The following is a 15,450-nucleotide window of genomic DNA, read 5'->3' as shown; positions in this document are numbered from 1 at the left end:
TACACTTCAAAGAGTATTTAATTGGCTGTAAAGCGCATTGGGACGCCCCGGGGTCATTAAAAAGGGTTATATAAATGCAAGTCTTTCTTTTAAGCCGCGTTGCTCAGGATATCATAGAATATATCAGAACTCTTGTTCGTAGTGTGCGTCACACTTCAAACGTGCCTGCAGCATAAAATGTCATCCTTTTTTCAATTGCGAACATTATCTAAACTTTAAACTTAAAAAATAACAGCAAAACTTCTTCTCTGGGCACATCTCAACATCCTTCCCAGCTGCCACTGCTGCTCGCCACCTCCGACCTCTCTGCCTTTCCCCGCGTAACTCACTGCTAGTATCGCCACTGGAAATCTGCTAGCACTAGAACAGAAAATGTTGGAAAAACACAGCAGTTCAGATCAGTCTGAAAGGTGTGTGGTGGGGGGGTGGGGCAAAGTGATGCTCCAGTTGTACTGAGGCTGCAGTTCAAAAAATATCCCAGTGGCTGCAAAGCGTTTTGAGACGTCCCAAGGTCGTGAACGGCACTGTAGAAATTTGAGTTCTTTCTTTACTTCAGCTTAATCTTCTTTCCCCTTCCCCCTTGTCCGCCACCACGCTCTCACTGCAGTGCTGCAAGGTCCCCTCCCTATCCACCGCGCTGTAATGTACTGAGTGATGAGAATGTGGAACTCGCTACCACAGAGAGTGGTTGAGGCGAAAAGTATCGATGCATTTAAGGGGAGGCTGGACAAGCACATGAGGGGGAAAGGAATAGAGGGTTACGCTGATAGATTCAGATGATGAAAGACGGGAGGAGGCTCAAGAGGAGCATAAACACCAGCATGAACTGGTTGGGCTGTATATCCTATGTAATCCTATGTAACCAGCGCGAGCTGCTCCAAGTGTGTGATGTTTTTGAGATGGGCGACTGGGTGACGTCATCAAAACCCTGGTCGCCGTTTTAGAGCGTGGGCAGGAACATTGGCAGGGCCCAGGTACAGAGGAGCGAGGTGGTCAGGACGGATGAGCGGCGAGTGTTTGTGGCGAGATGCAGTGAATGTTTATGGCGGAGGAGCAGTGAGAGTTCGTGGCGGAGGTGCGACAGATGAAGGTACGGGGCCCAGGAGAGCAGAGGGCCCAGGGGCAGCAATGGGCCAGCCCACACTGCGATGTGTGCGCGCACTAGGTCCGTGCAGCAGAGCAGGTGTCCAATCGCCTTGGTTTACCCTTGCCACTGGATAAAGGCCTAGCTCTGTCGAGCCCATGTGGTGGCTGGTGTGCAACGGTCACCCCACGTTAAATAAATTCATGCACAGGCATCTTCCACCCCTTCAATTGGAGTTCAGGACTGGAAGATCGGATCCTTCATCGAAACATCTATGAAGTTGTGGAAGCAAGTCATCCTCGTTCGAGGGACCACCTATGATGATGATGATGATGAATGTACTCCGGGATATCTCTCAGTACGGAATGAGTGGTGGGGAGTGCGGGTTGTTGTCATGTTGACACACTGTCAGACACCAGTCCCAAAGCACGTTCGAGCTGCCTATTTAAACATGCCCCAAGCACGGGTGAAGAGACTGTGCTGAATGTTAACAGCTGCTGGGCACTGTTACTGCAGCAGGGATCTTAAAGCCATCTGATCCACCTCATCATAAATTTAGTGCACAGATCACTAAAATGTAGTGGTCAGATACAAAAATTTATCAAAACGGCTTTCGAACTAGAGAGCTATAAAGGGGAGGAAATTTTGCTGCAGCTTTACAAAGCCGCAGTTAGACCACATCTAGAGTTGCGTGTACAGTTCTCGGCACTACAGCTCAGGAAAGGATATATTGGCGCTGGTAGGAGTGCAGCACAGATTCACCAGAATGTTACCAGAGCTGAAGGGTTTGATTACGAGGAGAGATTGCACAAACTGGGCTTGTATTCCCTGCAATATAGAAAGCCAAGGGGTGATCTGATTGAGCTTTTTAGGAGTTTGAAAGGAATTGATGGGGTAGGTAGAATTTTTCTCTGCTGGTAGGGGAGTCTAGGACAAGGGAACATAACCTTATCAGAACCAGGCCATTCAGGAGAGAACTTAGGAATCACTTCTTCAGGCAAAGGGTAGGAGGAGTGTAGAACTCTCTCCGGCAAATAGTATTAGTATGGTATTAGGCGGTCCCTTCTATCGAGGATGATCCGCTTCCACACCAAAAGGGGATGAGTTCACAGGTGTTTCAATGAGGGACCTGACAATCCAGGTCCTGAAGGGTGGAAGATACCTGTGCGTGGATTCTTTTAACATGGGGTGGCCGTTGACACCAGCCACCCCACGGGCTTGACAGAGCTAGGTCTTGATCCAGTGGCAAGGGTTAACCAAGACGACTGGAGACCAAGTTCTGCTGCACAGACCTAGTGCACGCACAAAAAGCAGTAGATGCTAGCTCAATTAATCATTTTAAATCCGAGATCGATTGATTTTTACTATAAAAGGAGCTAAGGCAGGCGGACGGTGTTACGATACAGATCAACCATGATCTCATTAAATGGCAGAACAGGTTTGCAATGTAGGATAGCTTCCTCCTGTTCCTATAAATAGAACTGGTGCGCTCAGTAATGATTTCACCAGGTAGATTTGAGAAGGGACGACGAAGTAAAATTAGAAATTTGAAGCCGAGTGCAGTATTTATTTTTTGTCATGAATTGGTCAGTCGATGATTTAGGGGATTAAGATTGGTCCGTGATACCCGCCTCTGCTATCTGTGCAGCTGACTGTACCTACTTTAACAGCCACAGGTGTCCCGTCATACAGCTCCGCCTTGTGGACCTGAGCTAGACTGGCAGCTGCGAATGGCTCATGGTCGAAGCGCTTGAACATCTTCTCCGGAGTGGTGTCAAAATCTTCAAGGAACAATGCATCGACCTGGCAATGTCAGGAAGAGAAGTTTACACAGTGTTTTATTGCAAGGAAGGAGCTTGGAGAAAGAGCTGCCTTTGTTCTCTGATGGGAGAATGGGTGGTGCAATGGGTCAGATTCTGACCAGGTGCAGATCCAGTCTGGCCAGGGGTCTTTTATCTCTGCTGGCTCCAAGGGTCTTAGGTCAGATGAATGTGGATTGTCGTGAGCCGATTCTTGGTGCCTAGAATGAAGCAGCCTCCAATTTGAGACTAACTAACCCCTGAATTGGGAAAGTTGCACGAATGGAAATCGGCAGATTGGTGGGTTGGGATTCTGCACTTTTTGAGGTTGGACTCAGGAACATTTTGGTGCAGAATAGAGAGGGAGCTGTATTCGGCACCTAACCATGCTGTACCTGATCCGAGGGTGCCTAATGCCAACGCTGGAGGTGTTCCCAGCGCTATCTTTGATGAGCACATAATTCACAAAGAGAAACACTAACATACGTACCTCCTTGTACCTCCTGTTGATGGCCTTGTCCTCCAGGATTCGTAGTGTGTTGGTGTACTCTGGCGGGAGCAGGTGATTGAAGGCACTTAGCCCCTGCCCCAGCTTGATGTACAAACCCGAGTTCTTAATTGCGCCGTCCACAATGAGGTTCGCCCCTCGCTGATGGCAGGCGGCCATTTTGGCTATGAAGTCCGGGCTGTTCTGACAGGATCCAAGAACACAACACTGATAATAGATCACCGCACACTCTCTTATGGAGCAGACACCAAAAAAAGGCATAATTCTTTCAAATCACTGACTTTTACATTTAACCTAATTTATAATGGAAAGTGAGGATGTTTCCAGTAGAGTGGACAAGGGAGAACCAGTTGATGTGGTATATTTGGACTTTCAGAAGGCTTTCGACAAGGTCCCACACAAGAGATTAATGTGCAAAGTTAAAGCACATGGGATTGGGGGTAGTGTGCTGACATGGATTGAGAACTGGTTGTCAGACAGGAAGCAAAGAGTAGGAGTAAATGGGGACTTTTCAGAATGGCAGGCAGTGACTAGTGGGGTACCGCAAGGTTCTGTGCTGGGGCCCCAGCTGTTTACATTGTACATTAATGATTTAGACGAGGGGATTAAATGTAGTATCTCCAAATTTGCGGATGACACTAAGTTGGGTGGCAGTGTGAGCTGCGAGGAGGATGCTATAAGGCTGCAGAGTGACTTGGATAGGTTAGGTGAGTGGGCAAATGGATGGCAGATGAAGTATAATGTGGATAAATGTGAGGTTATCCACTTTGGTGGTAAAAACAGAGAGACAGACTATTATCTGAATGGTGACAGATTAGGAAAAGGGGAGGTGCAACGAGACCTGGGTGTCATGGTACATCAGTCATTGAAGGTTGGCATGCAGGTATAGCAGGCGGTTAAGAAAGCAAATGGCATGTTGGCCTTCATAGCGAGGGGATTTGAGTACAGTGGCAGGGAGGTGTTACTACAGTTGTACAGGGCATTGGTGAGGCCACACCTGGAGTATTGTGTACAGTTTTGGTCTCCTAACTTGAGGAAGGACATTCTTGCTATTGAGGGAATGCAGCGAAGGTTCACCAGACTGATTCCCAGGATGGCGGGACTGACATATCAAAGACTGGATCAACTGGGCTTGTATTCACTGGAGTTCAGAAGAATGAGAAGGAATCTCATAGAAACGTTTAAAATTCTGACGGGTTTAGACAGGTTAGATGCAGGAAGAATGTTCCCAATGTTGGGGAAGTTCAGAACTAGGCGTCACAGTCTAAGGATAAGGGGTAAGCCATTTAGGACCGAGATGAGGAGAAACTTCTTCACCCAGACAGTGGTGAACCTGTGGAATTCTCTACCACAGAAAGTTGTTGAGGCCAATTCACCAAATATATTCAAAAAGGAGTTAGATGTAGTCCTTACTACTAGGGGGATCAAGGGGTATGGCGAGAAAGCAGGAATGGGGTACTAAAGTTGCATGTTCAGCCATGAACTCATTGAATGGCAGTGCAGGCTCGAAGGGCCGAATGGCCTACTCCTGCACCTATTTTCTATGTTTCTATGTGCTTGGCCTGAGAACTCTTAGTGAGCGTGTTAACTAAATGGCTTCATTGACACTCTGTCAGTTTTTGTTCAATGGGTAGCTGTCTCGATTTGGAGTCCAAAGGTTATGGGTTCAAGTCCCATTTGTGGAAATTTACTTTCTAACTTACATTTTCTGTTAAATGTACCCTTTTGTAATAAAACAAAATGGAGTCTTAGTTCTCCCAGAAGTCCCTACAGCAGACAGCCTGCCTCTGTATAAACATGTTAACCTTGATTGATAGCCAATTAATTTGAAAGCTTGGGAGCCATCTGTGAGCAAGGGAACCTTGAACAGATCCTCCCTTAACAGAAAGAGCGCCCCTTTTGTTTTTAGTCTTATACTCCCAAGTAGTAACTGTCGCAATGATGAATCTTAGAAGTTCCAGATAAAGGCTGTATAGATAAGTAGGAAACTGAAACAAGGAACCATGTTAATTAAGTGATTGAAGAACTCCTTATCTGTATTTGCTGACCAGCAAGAGCAGAACTGATACACGTGATGGAACCATAACTTCTTTGTCTGTTTTCTATATAAAGCTAGTGTGTTTTTGTATTACTGTTAGAAGTCTTCGCAGAGCCTTTGATTCTGAGAGACTTTTCCTTGTATACAAGTAAATCAATTATAGGAACATCTACCGGAGCTGTTTATGTCAGAGTTTCATTTATTTTAGTTAAGTTGAGAGTCGAGATTTCGACAGTTTCTTGGAGGTTCCATCGAGATCGCTTATCCTCTACTCTGTGAGTAAACGGATGCAGACATAGTGCCTCTTCAGTGAAGGGCTTAACTGGCCAGAATAAGGTGAGCTTTTGCTCGCAAAGGATCTCTTTACTGTTTAATTGCATATGTAATCTGTTGTCCACAGTGGAGGTACTGCGAGCTACGAGACTCGACATTTAAGAGCTAAAGTTATTTTTTAATCATTTCCTTCTCGGCTTGAAGGCAGAAGGATCTGATCCTGAAAATATCCGATCTGGAAACAGCCTGGGGTGATCGACATTAGTTTAAGGTAAAAGAGCGCTATCGATTGATGATCCTTGTGCAATAGGATCAGAGTCCTTGTGATAGGACTAAAAAGGAATTATTCTTGTGTGATAGGATAATACAGGTCTCTGAGGGAAAGTTCTTTGAGCGATAGGACTGCCCAAAAAGGGACAGGGCCCTTGTGCGATAGGATCCGGGTTCTTGTGCGATAGGACCATTTTAGATAAGTTAAGGACTCAGTCTGTAGTGGTGTAAAACGCAGACTGAGAATTGACTATATGTTTAGATAAAGTTTAAGGCTATGATTTGTATACCCGCGTGGATGTTGTTCGTCTTAATTGTTATACTGTTGTGTTCAGTACTTTTGTGTGATATTGTAATTAATGAAACGGGAAGAGTCACTAGGGAAAATTGTGATTTGGAAAAACAAAAATTGATTGAGAAAGGAAACAGTAACTGATTGATCAACTACGGTTGGTTCGTGTCAATATATCTCAAACACCTGGACTGAGCCCGAATTAAGAGCCTTTTCAGGCCACGTGATGGCCAGGAGAAGTGGGCGTAGAGAACTCGTTGACCGAAAGGATTGTGAGATCAGAAACTGTGAAAAATCTTAATCATCCAGAATGAGTGTTGGAGCAAATTTTATGTTCCAGAATTGTGGTCAGTCTTCAATTGATCACCAAAAAAAAGAGTAAAGTGGGCTAAGGGTGCAAACAGGCCATTTTCACCCGATGGTTCATTTAATTTAGAAAGGATAACATGCCTAGAGGAGTGTCTTATATTCAGACAGGTTGAAGAGGTAAAAGAAAGAAATAGAAAAAGCCTGGGTTCCGATTCTTCAAGCCCACGGAAAAAAATAAGAGAAAGTGAATCAATCATGTATATGGATCCAAAGATATAGCTGGCCAAATAATCAGCTTTGTTGAATGAAGAGAGACTTTTGTGAATGTCTGTTTTTGAATGAGTGTACTTGTGTGATTTTGACTGCGGAATGAATGAAAGCCTGTTTGGGAAAATGTGGAGTTGTCTGTGTTTTAGCTCCACCCACTTTTTCAAACAGAGTGAAAGTTTTTTTTAAACCCTTTGGAGCAGGCTCGAGGGGCTAGATGGCCAACTCCTGTTCCTAATTCTTATGTAGTGTTGTCCTGTATGTGGGAAGTTTAAGAGTGTGAACCTTATTGAATTACATTTTAAGTTAGAAATGCAGGTGTGGATTTATTCGGATGATAAGTTATGGAGCTAGGAAATGCTCAAAGGATATAGGTTGTTGAGCAAAAGATAAAAACGCATGGTCCCGGTGGTTAAAAAAAAAAGAGAACATTTATTTGACACGCTCACTTACTTGTCGAAAGAAAAACACGCAATCATTGATTACATTGGGTTAAAAGGCATAAATTTAGTCTAGGAATGAGATAAAGAACAGAGAAGGAAAGTTGTAATGCATTTTTTTTTAAAAAGCCTGCGTGGTCTTTCGAGGCTGCAGGCTGGGGGAGTACGCTCCCATTGCCCTTTGTGTACAACTTTGACGCGAAAGCTTCTAGCTCAGTAAAGAGATTTTAAATTTTTTAAAATTGGCAGTAAAATATTTAAATTGGAATTTGAGATATTTCAAATGATTCTCCTTGATAAACATTTTGGATGTATGGGAAAAATCTTGGGTTTGGAAGCCTTTTTAATAAAATTACACAACTACTGAGTCAGGAGCTGAAGCTTAAAAGATGTAATTTATGAGACAGTATCATAAATTGAAGTTACAGAGCAAAAGATTGGAGTTTTGATGTTCGGCTTCTAAACCAGAAGTTGGGCACAAAATTAACAAGTACTTTGCATTCTGTGATCTGTAAATCACTAAGCATAAATGAGAAGTCCGATTTTAAAAAAAAAAACAGTATTACCATATTTGACATTTTGTGATCCAACAATTGCAAAACAAATACAAATACTACAAAAGGGGAGTGGCAGATTATATTTTGGCAACTTGGTATACACCAGGTATTTCGGCAATTGCAAAACAAATCTGTGAAAATTGTGTTACCTGTCAGACAATGAATCCAGGTAAAACGGAAAATGTAGAATCTGCCTCCCACCCAAGTCCAATGGGGCCTTTTGTACATTTACAAATGGATTTTATTGAGCTACCTATGTGTATGGGATTTAAGCAAGTATTGGTTATTGTAGATGTGATCTCTAGATGGATTGAAGCCTTTCCTTGTAAAAAGGCCGATGCCACTACTGTTGCTAAATTTTTGTTAAAAGAAATTGTACCGGTCTTCGGAATTCCCGCAAAGCTTTCTAGTGATAATGGGTCACAATTTACGGGAACTGTTATAAAAGAAATGTGTAAAGCATTACAGATCGACCAACGTTTTCATTGCAGTTACCACCCGCAATCAGCCGAACTTGTTGAAAGATATAATGGAATGCTTAAAAATAAGCTGGCGAAACTGTGTAATGATACAGGACTAAAATGAGTAGAACTGCTGCCCTTAGCCTTGATGGTAATGCGATCTGCAATTAACAGAACAACAGGCTTGTCACCGCATGAGATAGTTATGGGACGTCCCCAAAGACTACCTTTTACTGCACCGTTCACTGCAAAACAAATGGACATTCATAAAAATGGAAGAAAATGTATTGAATTATTGTATTACGCTAACCAAATGTATTTCCAGCTTTCATTCACAGGTAAAAGAAGCCCAGGTCGAACCAGCAGAAGGGAAGTGTCATAATCTGGAGCCTGGACATTTCGTTTACATCAAAACTTTTAAAAGAAAAAGCAGCCTACAACCAAGATTTGAAGGACCATACCAGGTCTTGCTGACAACTAATACTGCAAAATAAAGATAAAAGACCAACATGGATCCATGCATCCCACTGCAAGGGGGCACCCGACGAGGAATGAATAAGGAACTGTATGGACTATGGGGACTGATAGTGCTGTGCGCAACAGGATTGTGCCTTGTGTCATCAATAGTACCAGGGGTACGGAAACACGAACAAAGGGAACTACAGGAAAATGTATTTATGGCACTGAGTCACAAGTATGCTCAAGAAAGGAACTTGTCTGACTATTGGATATGTTCCCATGGACCTGTTCACTCCGAAGGGGGTATTCCCCCAAGATCCGTCCCCTTTAATGAATCAGAAATGGCAGAATGGTTAATGGTGCAAAATAGGACAAACTTAACTAAAGTGTCAGAAACAAAGGATCTAACAGAATAGAGGTCAGCAGGATATAATCTTACAACCTTCCAGGGATGGTATCAGCCAAATTATAGTAATAGCCATCAGTCACCCTTCCTAATTATTATTCCCGGAAAAGGAAATCCTGAAGGTATAATATGCTTAGTAAGTGATGAAACTAAAGGACCAGAAGTGGGTCGCAGCAAGTGTCCCCAAATGACTAAATGGCAAGCCATGACAAATCACACTGACGGGAGAAAGATAGCAACCTTTAACTGGACTATGGTCCTTAATAAAACCTCAGGTAAAAGGTGGGACGGGGAGACCACTCGAGTATGGATGGCACGGAAGGATCAAAGACTGACGTCCTATAATTGCACTTACTTTATTTGTAGCCATAAAGCCTACCCATGATTACCAGCCAACTGGATGGGGTCCTGTTATTTAGGATATGTGAACCCTTTATTAGGACAACAAAGACTCTAAGGGATGCCTATGAAGTCATAGACCTAAACGGGATTTGACATGGTTAAATGAAATAGTCGAGGTAATGATACCACACTATGGAATAGGATCGAATGAATGGCAGTTACGGGAACTGGCTAATTTAGTAGAATCAGTAGCCAACACAACTTCCCAGGCCTTCGAAAGGGTAAATGATGAAATGGTAGCCATTCGAACGGTGGCTCTCCAAAATCGTATGGCCCTAGATTATCTCCCAGCCAGAGAGGGAGGGACATGCGCATTAATTGGTGAAGAAGGCTGTACATACATCCCGGATAATTCAGAAGAGATCAGCAATCTAGCTGAATATATTAGGAAGAGGGTTTGATCATTGGCCAGGGAAGTACCACCTTGTGGAATTGGGTATCTAGATGGCAGGGATCCCTGGGAAAATCCTTGGTACAGGGTTTGATCATGTTCTTGCTGATAATCTTTGCCTTATACCTTTTGTTTGTACTAGTTAAGTGCTGCTGCGCCAGGTTGGGAGAAACAATATTACCAACCGAAACCACTGCTAAGATTATGGTAGCAACAACCACTGAAGGTTCTTGTGTGGAAATGGAAATAGAAAGACTGTGCAAGATTAGAATAGATTAAGTTGTCCTTATAAAAGGACAAAAGGAGGGAATGTGGAAATTTACTTTCTAAGTTACATTTTCTGTTAAATGTACCCTTTTGTAATAAAACAAAATGGAGTCTCAGTTCTCCCAGAAGTCCCTACAGCAGACAGCCTGCCTCTGTATAAACATGTTAACCTTGATTGATAGCCAATTAATTTAGAAGCTTGGGAGCCATCTGTGTGAGCAAGGGAACCTTGAACAGATCCTCCCTTAACAGAAAGAGCGCCCCTTTTGTTTTTAGTCTTATACTCCCAAGTAGTAACTATAATGAATCTTAGAAGTTCCAGATAAAGGCTGTATAGATAAGTAGGAAATTGAAACAAGGAACCATGTTAATTAAGTGATTGAAGAACTCCGTATCTGTATTTGCTGACCAGCAAGGGCAGAACTGATACACGTGATGGAACCATAACTTCTTTGTCCGTTTTCTGTATAAAGCTAGTGTGTTTTTGTATTACTGTTAGAAGTCTTCGCAGAGCCTTTGATTCTGAGAGACTTTTCCTTGTATACAAGTAAATATATTAAAGGAACATCTACCGTTTATGTCAGAGTTTCATTTATTTTAGTTAAGAGTTGAGATTTCGACACATTCCTGAGACTGGAGCACATAATCCAGGCCCACAATCCAGTGCAGTGCTGAGGGAGTGCTGCACTGTTGGCGGTATCGCCTTTCAGACGAGATGTTAAATCGAGACCGCGTCTGCCCCCTCAGGTGGGCATAAAAGATATGACCAGTACAATCAAGAATGGAGCTGTCATGACATGGAAACAAGTGTGGATTGAAAGAAAAGAAATAGGGATACTGGATGGATTGAAATTGTTAAAGGAGAAAAGGGAGGAAAACCTGTGAAGATATCCAAGAGATTACAACAGTGGAGAACAAAAACCTGGTACTATCCAACAATTCAGAAAGAAACGAGGTCCCAGAGGTTAAAGCAATTAGAATGCAAGAGGGGTCAGCCGGGATATTGATGCAGTTTGCAGATCACAGAGAGGCTGTTGCTGTGATGATACTTTGCTCAGAAAACTGGATAGCTATGTGTGTAAGGAGTGACGGCCAGGGTGCAACGTGGAGGCCCCGACGTGCGAGAGGCCATCAGCAGCTGGTCGGGGCCATAAAAGGAGCGGCGAGCAGCGACCGGGGTGCAGCGTGGAGGCGTGCCTCTGCAAGGTACTGGTGCAGGAGGGCGACAGCAGCGGAGAGTGACATCAGCAAGATCCAGGTCGGTGATTGGAGCGTGGGCAGGTGCAGCAGAAGCGGCGAGGTCGGGGCGAAGGAGCGTCGAGGGACTGTGGAGGGACGTGATCAGGGCCCAGGGGAGGCGTGAGTTCGGGCCCACACTGCGATACGTGTGCGCACTGGGTCCGTGCAGCAGAGCTAGTCTCCAGTTGCCTTGAGTAATCCTTGCCACTGGACCAAGATCTAGCTCTGTCAAGCCCGTGTGGTGGATGGTGTGCAACGGCCAACCCACGTTTAAAAAATCCACAGGCATCTTCCATCCTTGAGGATGTAGTTCGGGTTCTTCCTTCGAAACGCCCGTGAACTCATCCTTCTTTTTTGGTGTGGAAGCAAGTCATCCTCATTTCGAGGGATTGCCTATGATGATGATGAAGAACATTCCTTCATAAAAAAACCTTCTCTGAACTGCCTCCAAATCAAGTTGAGGATGATCACAGAGAAGCAAATCTTCTGACAGAGCACTCCCTTTGGTTCTTCACAAGGTAAGACTCGAGCAACAAACCCTCAGCAAACGCAGATAGAAACCGGCATAAATTGCAGCATGGATGCAAGCCAGGAAATTCTGGGCCAGATTATTTGACTACAAGTGATTACTGAGACAGAGGCTATAACATCACTTAAAAGGGAATTGGAGAAATAATTGAAAAGGAAAGGGGTGCAAAAAGGATTAGAGTAGACTGCTCCAGTCGAAGAGCTAGCACCAGCACAGGCTCAGTAGGAACAGGAGGAGGCCTTCCAGCCCATCGAGCCAGTTCCACCATCAATTAGCTCATGGCTGGTCTGTATCTTAACTCTATCTACCTGCCTTGGTTTTAGAGCGCTCATTACCTGCACCTACCGAACACCCATCAGTCCTCCTCGTCCACCTCCTCGTCCTCGTCCATCGCTTCTCCTCCACCCCCCATCCTCCGTCGCCTCCACCCCCCATCCTCCGTCGCCTCCACCCCCCATCCTCCGTCCCCTTCCCCCCCCCCTCCTCCGTCCCCTTCCCCCCCCCGCTCCTCTTCCGTCCCCTTCCCCCCCCGCTCCTCCTCCGTCCCCTTCCCCCCCCCTCCTCCTCCGTCCCCTTCCCCGCCCCTCCTCCTCCGTCCCCTTCCCCACCCCCCCGTCCCCTTTCCCCCCCCCTCCGTCCCCTTTCCCCCCCTCCGCCCCCTTTCCCCCCCTCCGCCCCCTTCCCCCCCCTCCTCCTCAGTCCCCTTCCCCCCCCCTCCTCCTCAGTCCCCTTCCCCCCCTCCTCCTCCTCAGTCCCCTTCCCCCCCTCCTCCTCCTCAGTCCCCTTCCCCCCCCCTCCTCCTCAGTCCCCTTCCCCCCCCCTCCTCCTCCTCCGTCCCCTTCCCCCCCCTCCTCCTCCGTCCCCTTCCCCCCACCCCTCCTCCGTCCCCTTCTCTCCCCCCCTCCTCCTCCGTCCCCTTCCCCCCCTCCTCCTCCGTCCCCTTCCCCCCCCCTCCTCCTCCTCCTCCTCCTCCTCCATCCCCTCCCCCCCCCCCTCCTCCTCCTCTTCCGTCCCCTTCCCCCCCCCTCCTCCTCCTCCGTCCCCTTCCCCCCCCTCCTCCTCCTCCTCCGTCCCCTTCCCCCCCCCTCCTCCTCCGTCCCCTTCCCCCCCCCCTCCTCCTCCGTCCCCTTCCCCCCCCTCCTCCTCCTCCATCCCCTTCCCCCCCCCCTCCTCCTCCATCCCCTTCCCCCCCCCTCCTCCTCCATCCCCTTCCCCCCCCTCCTCCTCCATCCCCTTCCCCCCCCCTCCTCCTCCATCCCCTTCCCCCCCCCCCATCTCCATCCCCTTCCCCCCCCCCTCCTCCGTCCCCTTCCCCCCCCCCTCCTCCTCCGTCCCCTTCCCCCCCCCTCCTCCTCCTCCGTCCCCTTCCCCCCCCCTCCTCCTCCTCCGTCCCCTTCCCCCCCCCTCCTCCTCCTCCGTCCCCTTCCCGCCCCCCTCCTCCTCCTCTGTCCCCTTCCCCCCCCCTCCTCCTCCTCCGTTCCCTTCCCCCCCCCTCCTCCGCCGTCCCCTTCCCCCCCCCCCCTCCGTCGCCTCCCCCCCCTCCTCCGTCGCCGCCTCGGCCCCCCTCCTCCTCCTCCTCCTCCTCCTCCCCCCCTCCTCCTCCTCCTCCTCCCCCCCCTCCGTCGCCTCGCCTCCCCCCCCTCGCCTCCCACCCCTCCTCCATCGCCTCGCCTCCCCCCCCTCCTCCGCCTCGCCTCCCCCCCTCCTCCGTCGCCTCGCCTCCCCCCCCCCTCCGTCGCCTCGCCCCCACTCCTCCTCCGTCGCCTCGCCCCCCACTCCTCCTCCGTCGCCTCGACCCCACTCCTCCTCCGTCGCCTCGCCTCCCCCACTCCTCCTCCGTCGCCTCGCCTCCCCCACTCCTCCTCCATCGCCTCGCCTCCCCCCCCTCCTCCGCCTCGCCTCCCCCCCCTCCTCCGTCGCCTCGCCTCCCCCCCCCCTCCGTCGCCTCGCCCCCACTCCTCCTCCGTCGCCTCGCCCCCCACTCCTCCTCCGTCGCCTCGCCCCCCACTCCTCCTCCGTCGCCTCGACCCCCACTCCTCCTCCGTCGCCTCGACCCCCACTCCTCCTCCGTCGCCTCGCCTCCCCCACTCCTCCCCCGTCGCGTCGCCTCGCCCCCCCCCACTCCTCCCCCGTCGCCTCGCCCCCCCCCCACTCCTCCCCCGTCGCCTCGCCCCCCCCCCCACTCCTCCCCCGTCGCCTCGCCCCCCCCCCACTCCTCCCCCGTCGCCTCGCCCCCCCCCCACTCCTCCCCCGTCGCCTCGCCCCCCCCCCACTCCTCCCCCGTCGCCTCGCCCCCCCCCCACTCCTCCCCCGTCGCCTCGCCCCCCCCCACTCCTCCCCCGTCGCCTCGCCCCCCCCCACTCCTCCCCCGTCGCCTCGCCCCCCCCCACTCCTCCCCCGTCGCCTCGCCCCCCCCCCACTCCTCCCCCGTCGCCTCACCCCCCCCCCCACTCCTCCCCCGTCGCCTCACCCCCCCACTCCTCCTCGCCCCCCCCCCCCCCCCGTTGTCTCGCCTCCCCTCCTCCTCCTCCGTCGCCTCGCCTCTCCCTTCCTCCTCCGTCACCTCGCCTCCCCCCTCCCCTCCCCTCTCTTCCCCCCACCGCCGGAGGAAATAGTTCTGCTCAATCTACCCGGTCGTATCCCTTAATCATCTTAAAGACTTCAATTAGGTCACCCCTTAATCTACTAAACTCGAGGGAATACAAGCCTAGTCTCTGCAACCTGTCCTCATAATGAATCCTCCCCCAGAGACCCGGTATCATTCTGGTGAATCTGCGCTGCACCTGGGTTGAATAGCCTCCTCCTTAGGATGCTGAAGTGTTGGCATCTCCATGAGAAGAGGAGAAAACAAAGTGGAGACAGGAGGAGCCTTTCTTTGTTGCAACCCCCACCCCCCCCCCCCCCCGAAAAGTATATATCCTGTATTTTAAACCTTACAGAGATTATAATTTAAAGTGAGGAATCTCATTAGTTTTCCCCATTAGACTCAGGGGGGAAGGGGGGGAGGAGGGAGGAGGGGAAAGACGACACAATTCCATTAAACCAACATCGAAAATGCAAAAGCTTACCTCATCCATCCCTTGTAGTTTAACATTAATAGTCCACCAGTAATCTGTAGAGATTTTTATCCCAATGTAAATAGACCTGGAAAGGCAAATGTAGACCAGCGAGATGAATTTGGCCAGCAACTAACTTTCTCCATTCTTCAAGCATTCTTACTGAGATTATTTTGCATATTGGTAACCAGTGCCCTACAGGAATATGTTCCAATGTTGCGCAAGCACCAATTGTTAGAGGAATTTTACTAGAAAGGTTACCCTTCATGTCAGCAATTAACCTGGATCCATTTATAATTACTTGTAGAGCCTTGCATCACAGGGGAGGGGGGTGTGGAGAAGAGAGAAGAAAATTCCCTCGCTGAATATCTGCTCCACAATATTGACATCAGCGCAGGTTAAA

General features: G+C 48.7%; 1 protein-coding gene across 4 annotated transcripts in view; it reads right to left on the bottom strand.

Moving 5' to 3' along the window:
* The window catches only part of adck5 (aarF domain containing kinase 5), a 69,563-nt gene that overhangs the window by 40,638 nt on the left and 13,475 nt on the right, over positions 1–15,450 (bottom strand). For all 4 annotated transcript variants that reach the window (XR_011593408.1, XM_070881886.1, XM_070881884.1 and 1 more), the window contains exons 4-6: positions 15,060–15,135; positions 3,374–3,574; positions 2,747–2,887 (exon numbers count right to left, since the gene is read on the bottom strand). Coding sequence is in view for 3 of the 4 variants with exons in the window: in XM_070881886.1 (XP_070737987.1) it covers positions 2,747–2,887; positions 3,374–3,574; positions 15,060–15,135 (418 nt within the window). In the remaining variant the exon portion in view is untranslated. The remainder of the gene's footprint in view (positions 1–2,746; positions 2,888–3,373; positions 3,575–15,059; positions 15,136–15,450) is intronic.

Source organism: Pristiophorus japonicus, chromosome 5, assembly GCF_044704955.1.
Source record: "Pristiophorus japonicus isolate sPriJap1 chromosome 5, sPriJap1.hap1, whole genome shotgun sequence".
In the NCBI taxonomy this organism is placed as follows: Eukaryota; Metazoa; Chordata; class Chondrichthyes; family Pristiophoridae; genus Pristiophorus; species Pristiophorus japonicus.
The sequence above is the reverse complement of the archived record's forward strand: the minus strand, read 5'-3'. Positions and strand labels throughout refer to the sequence as shown.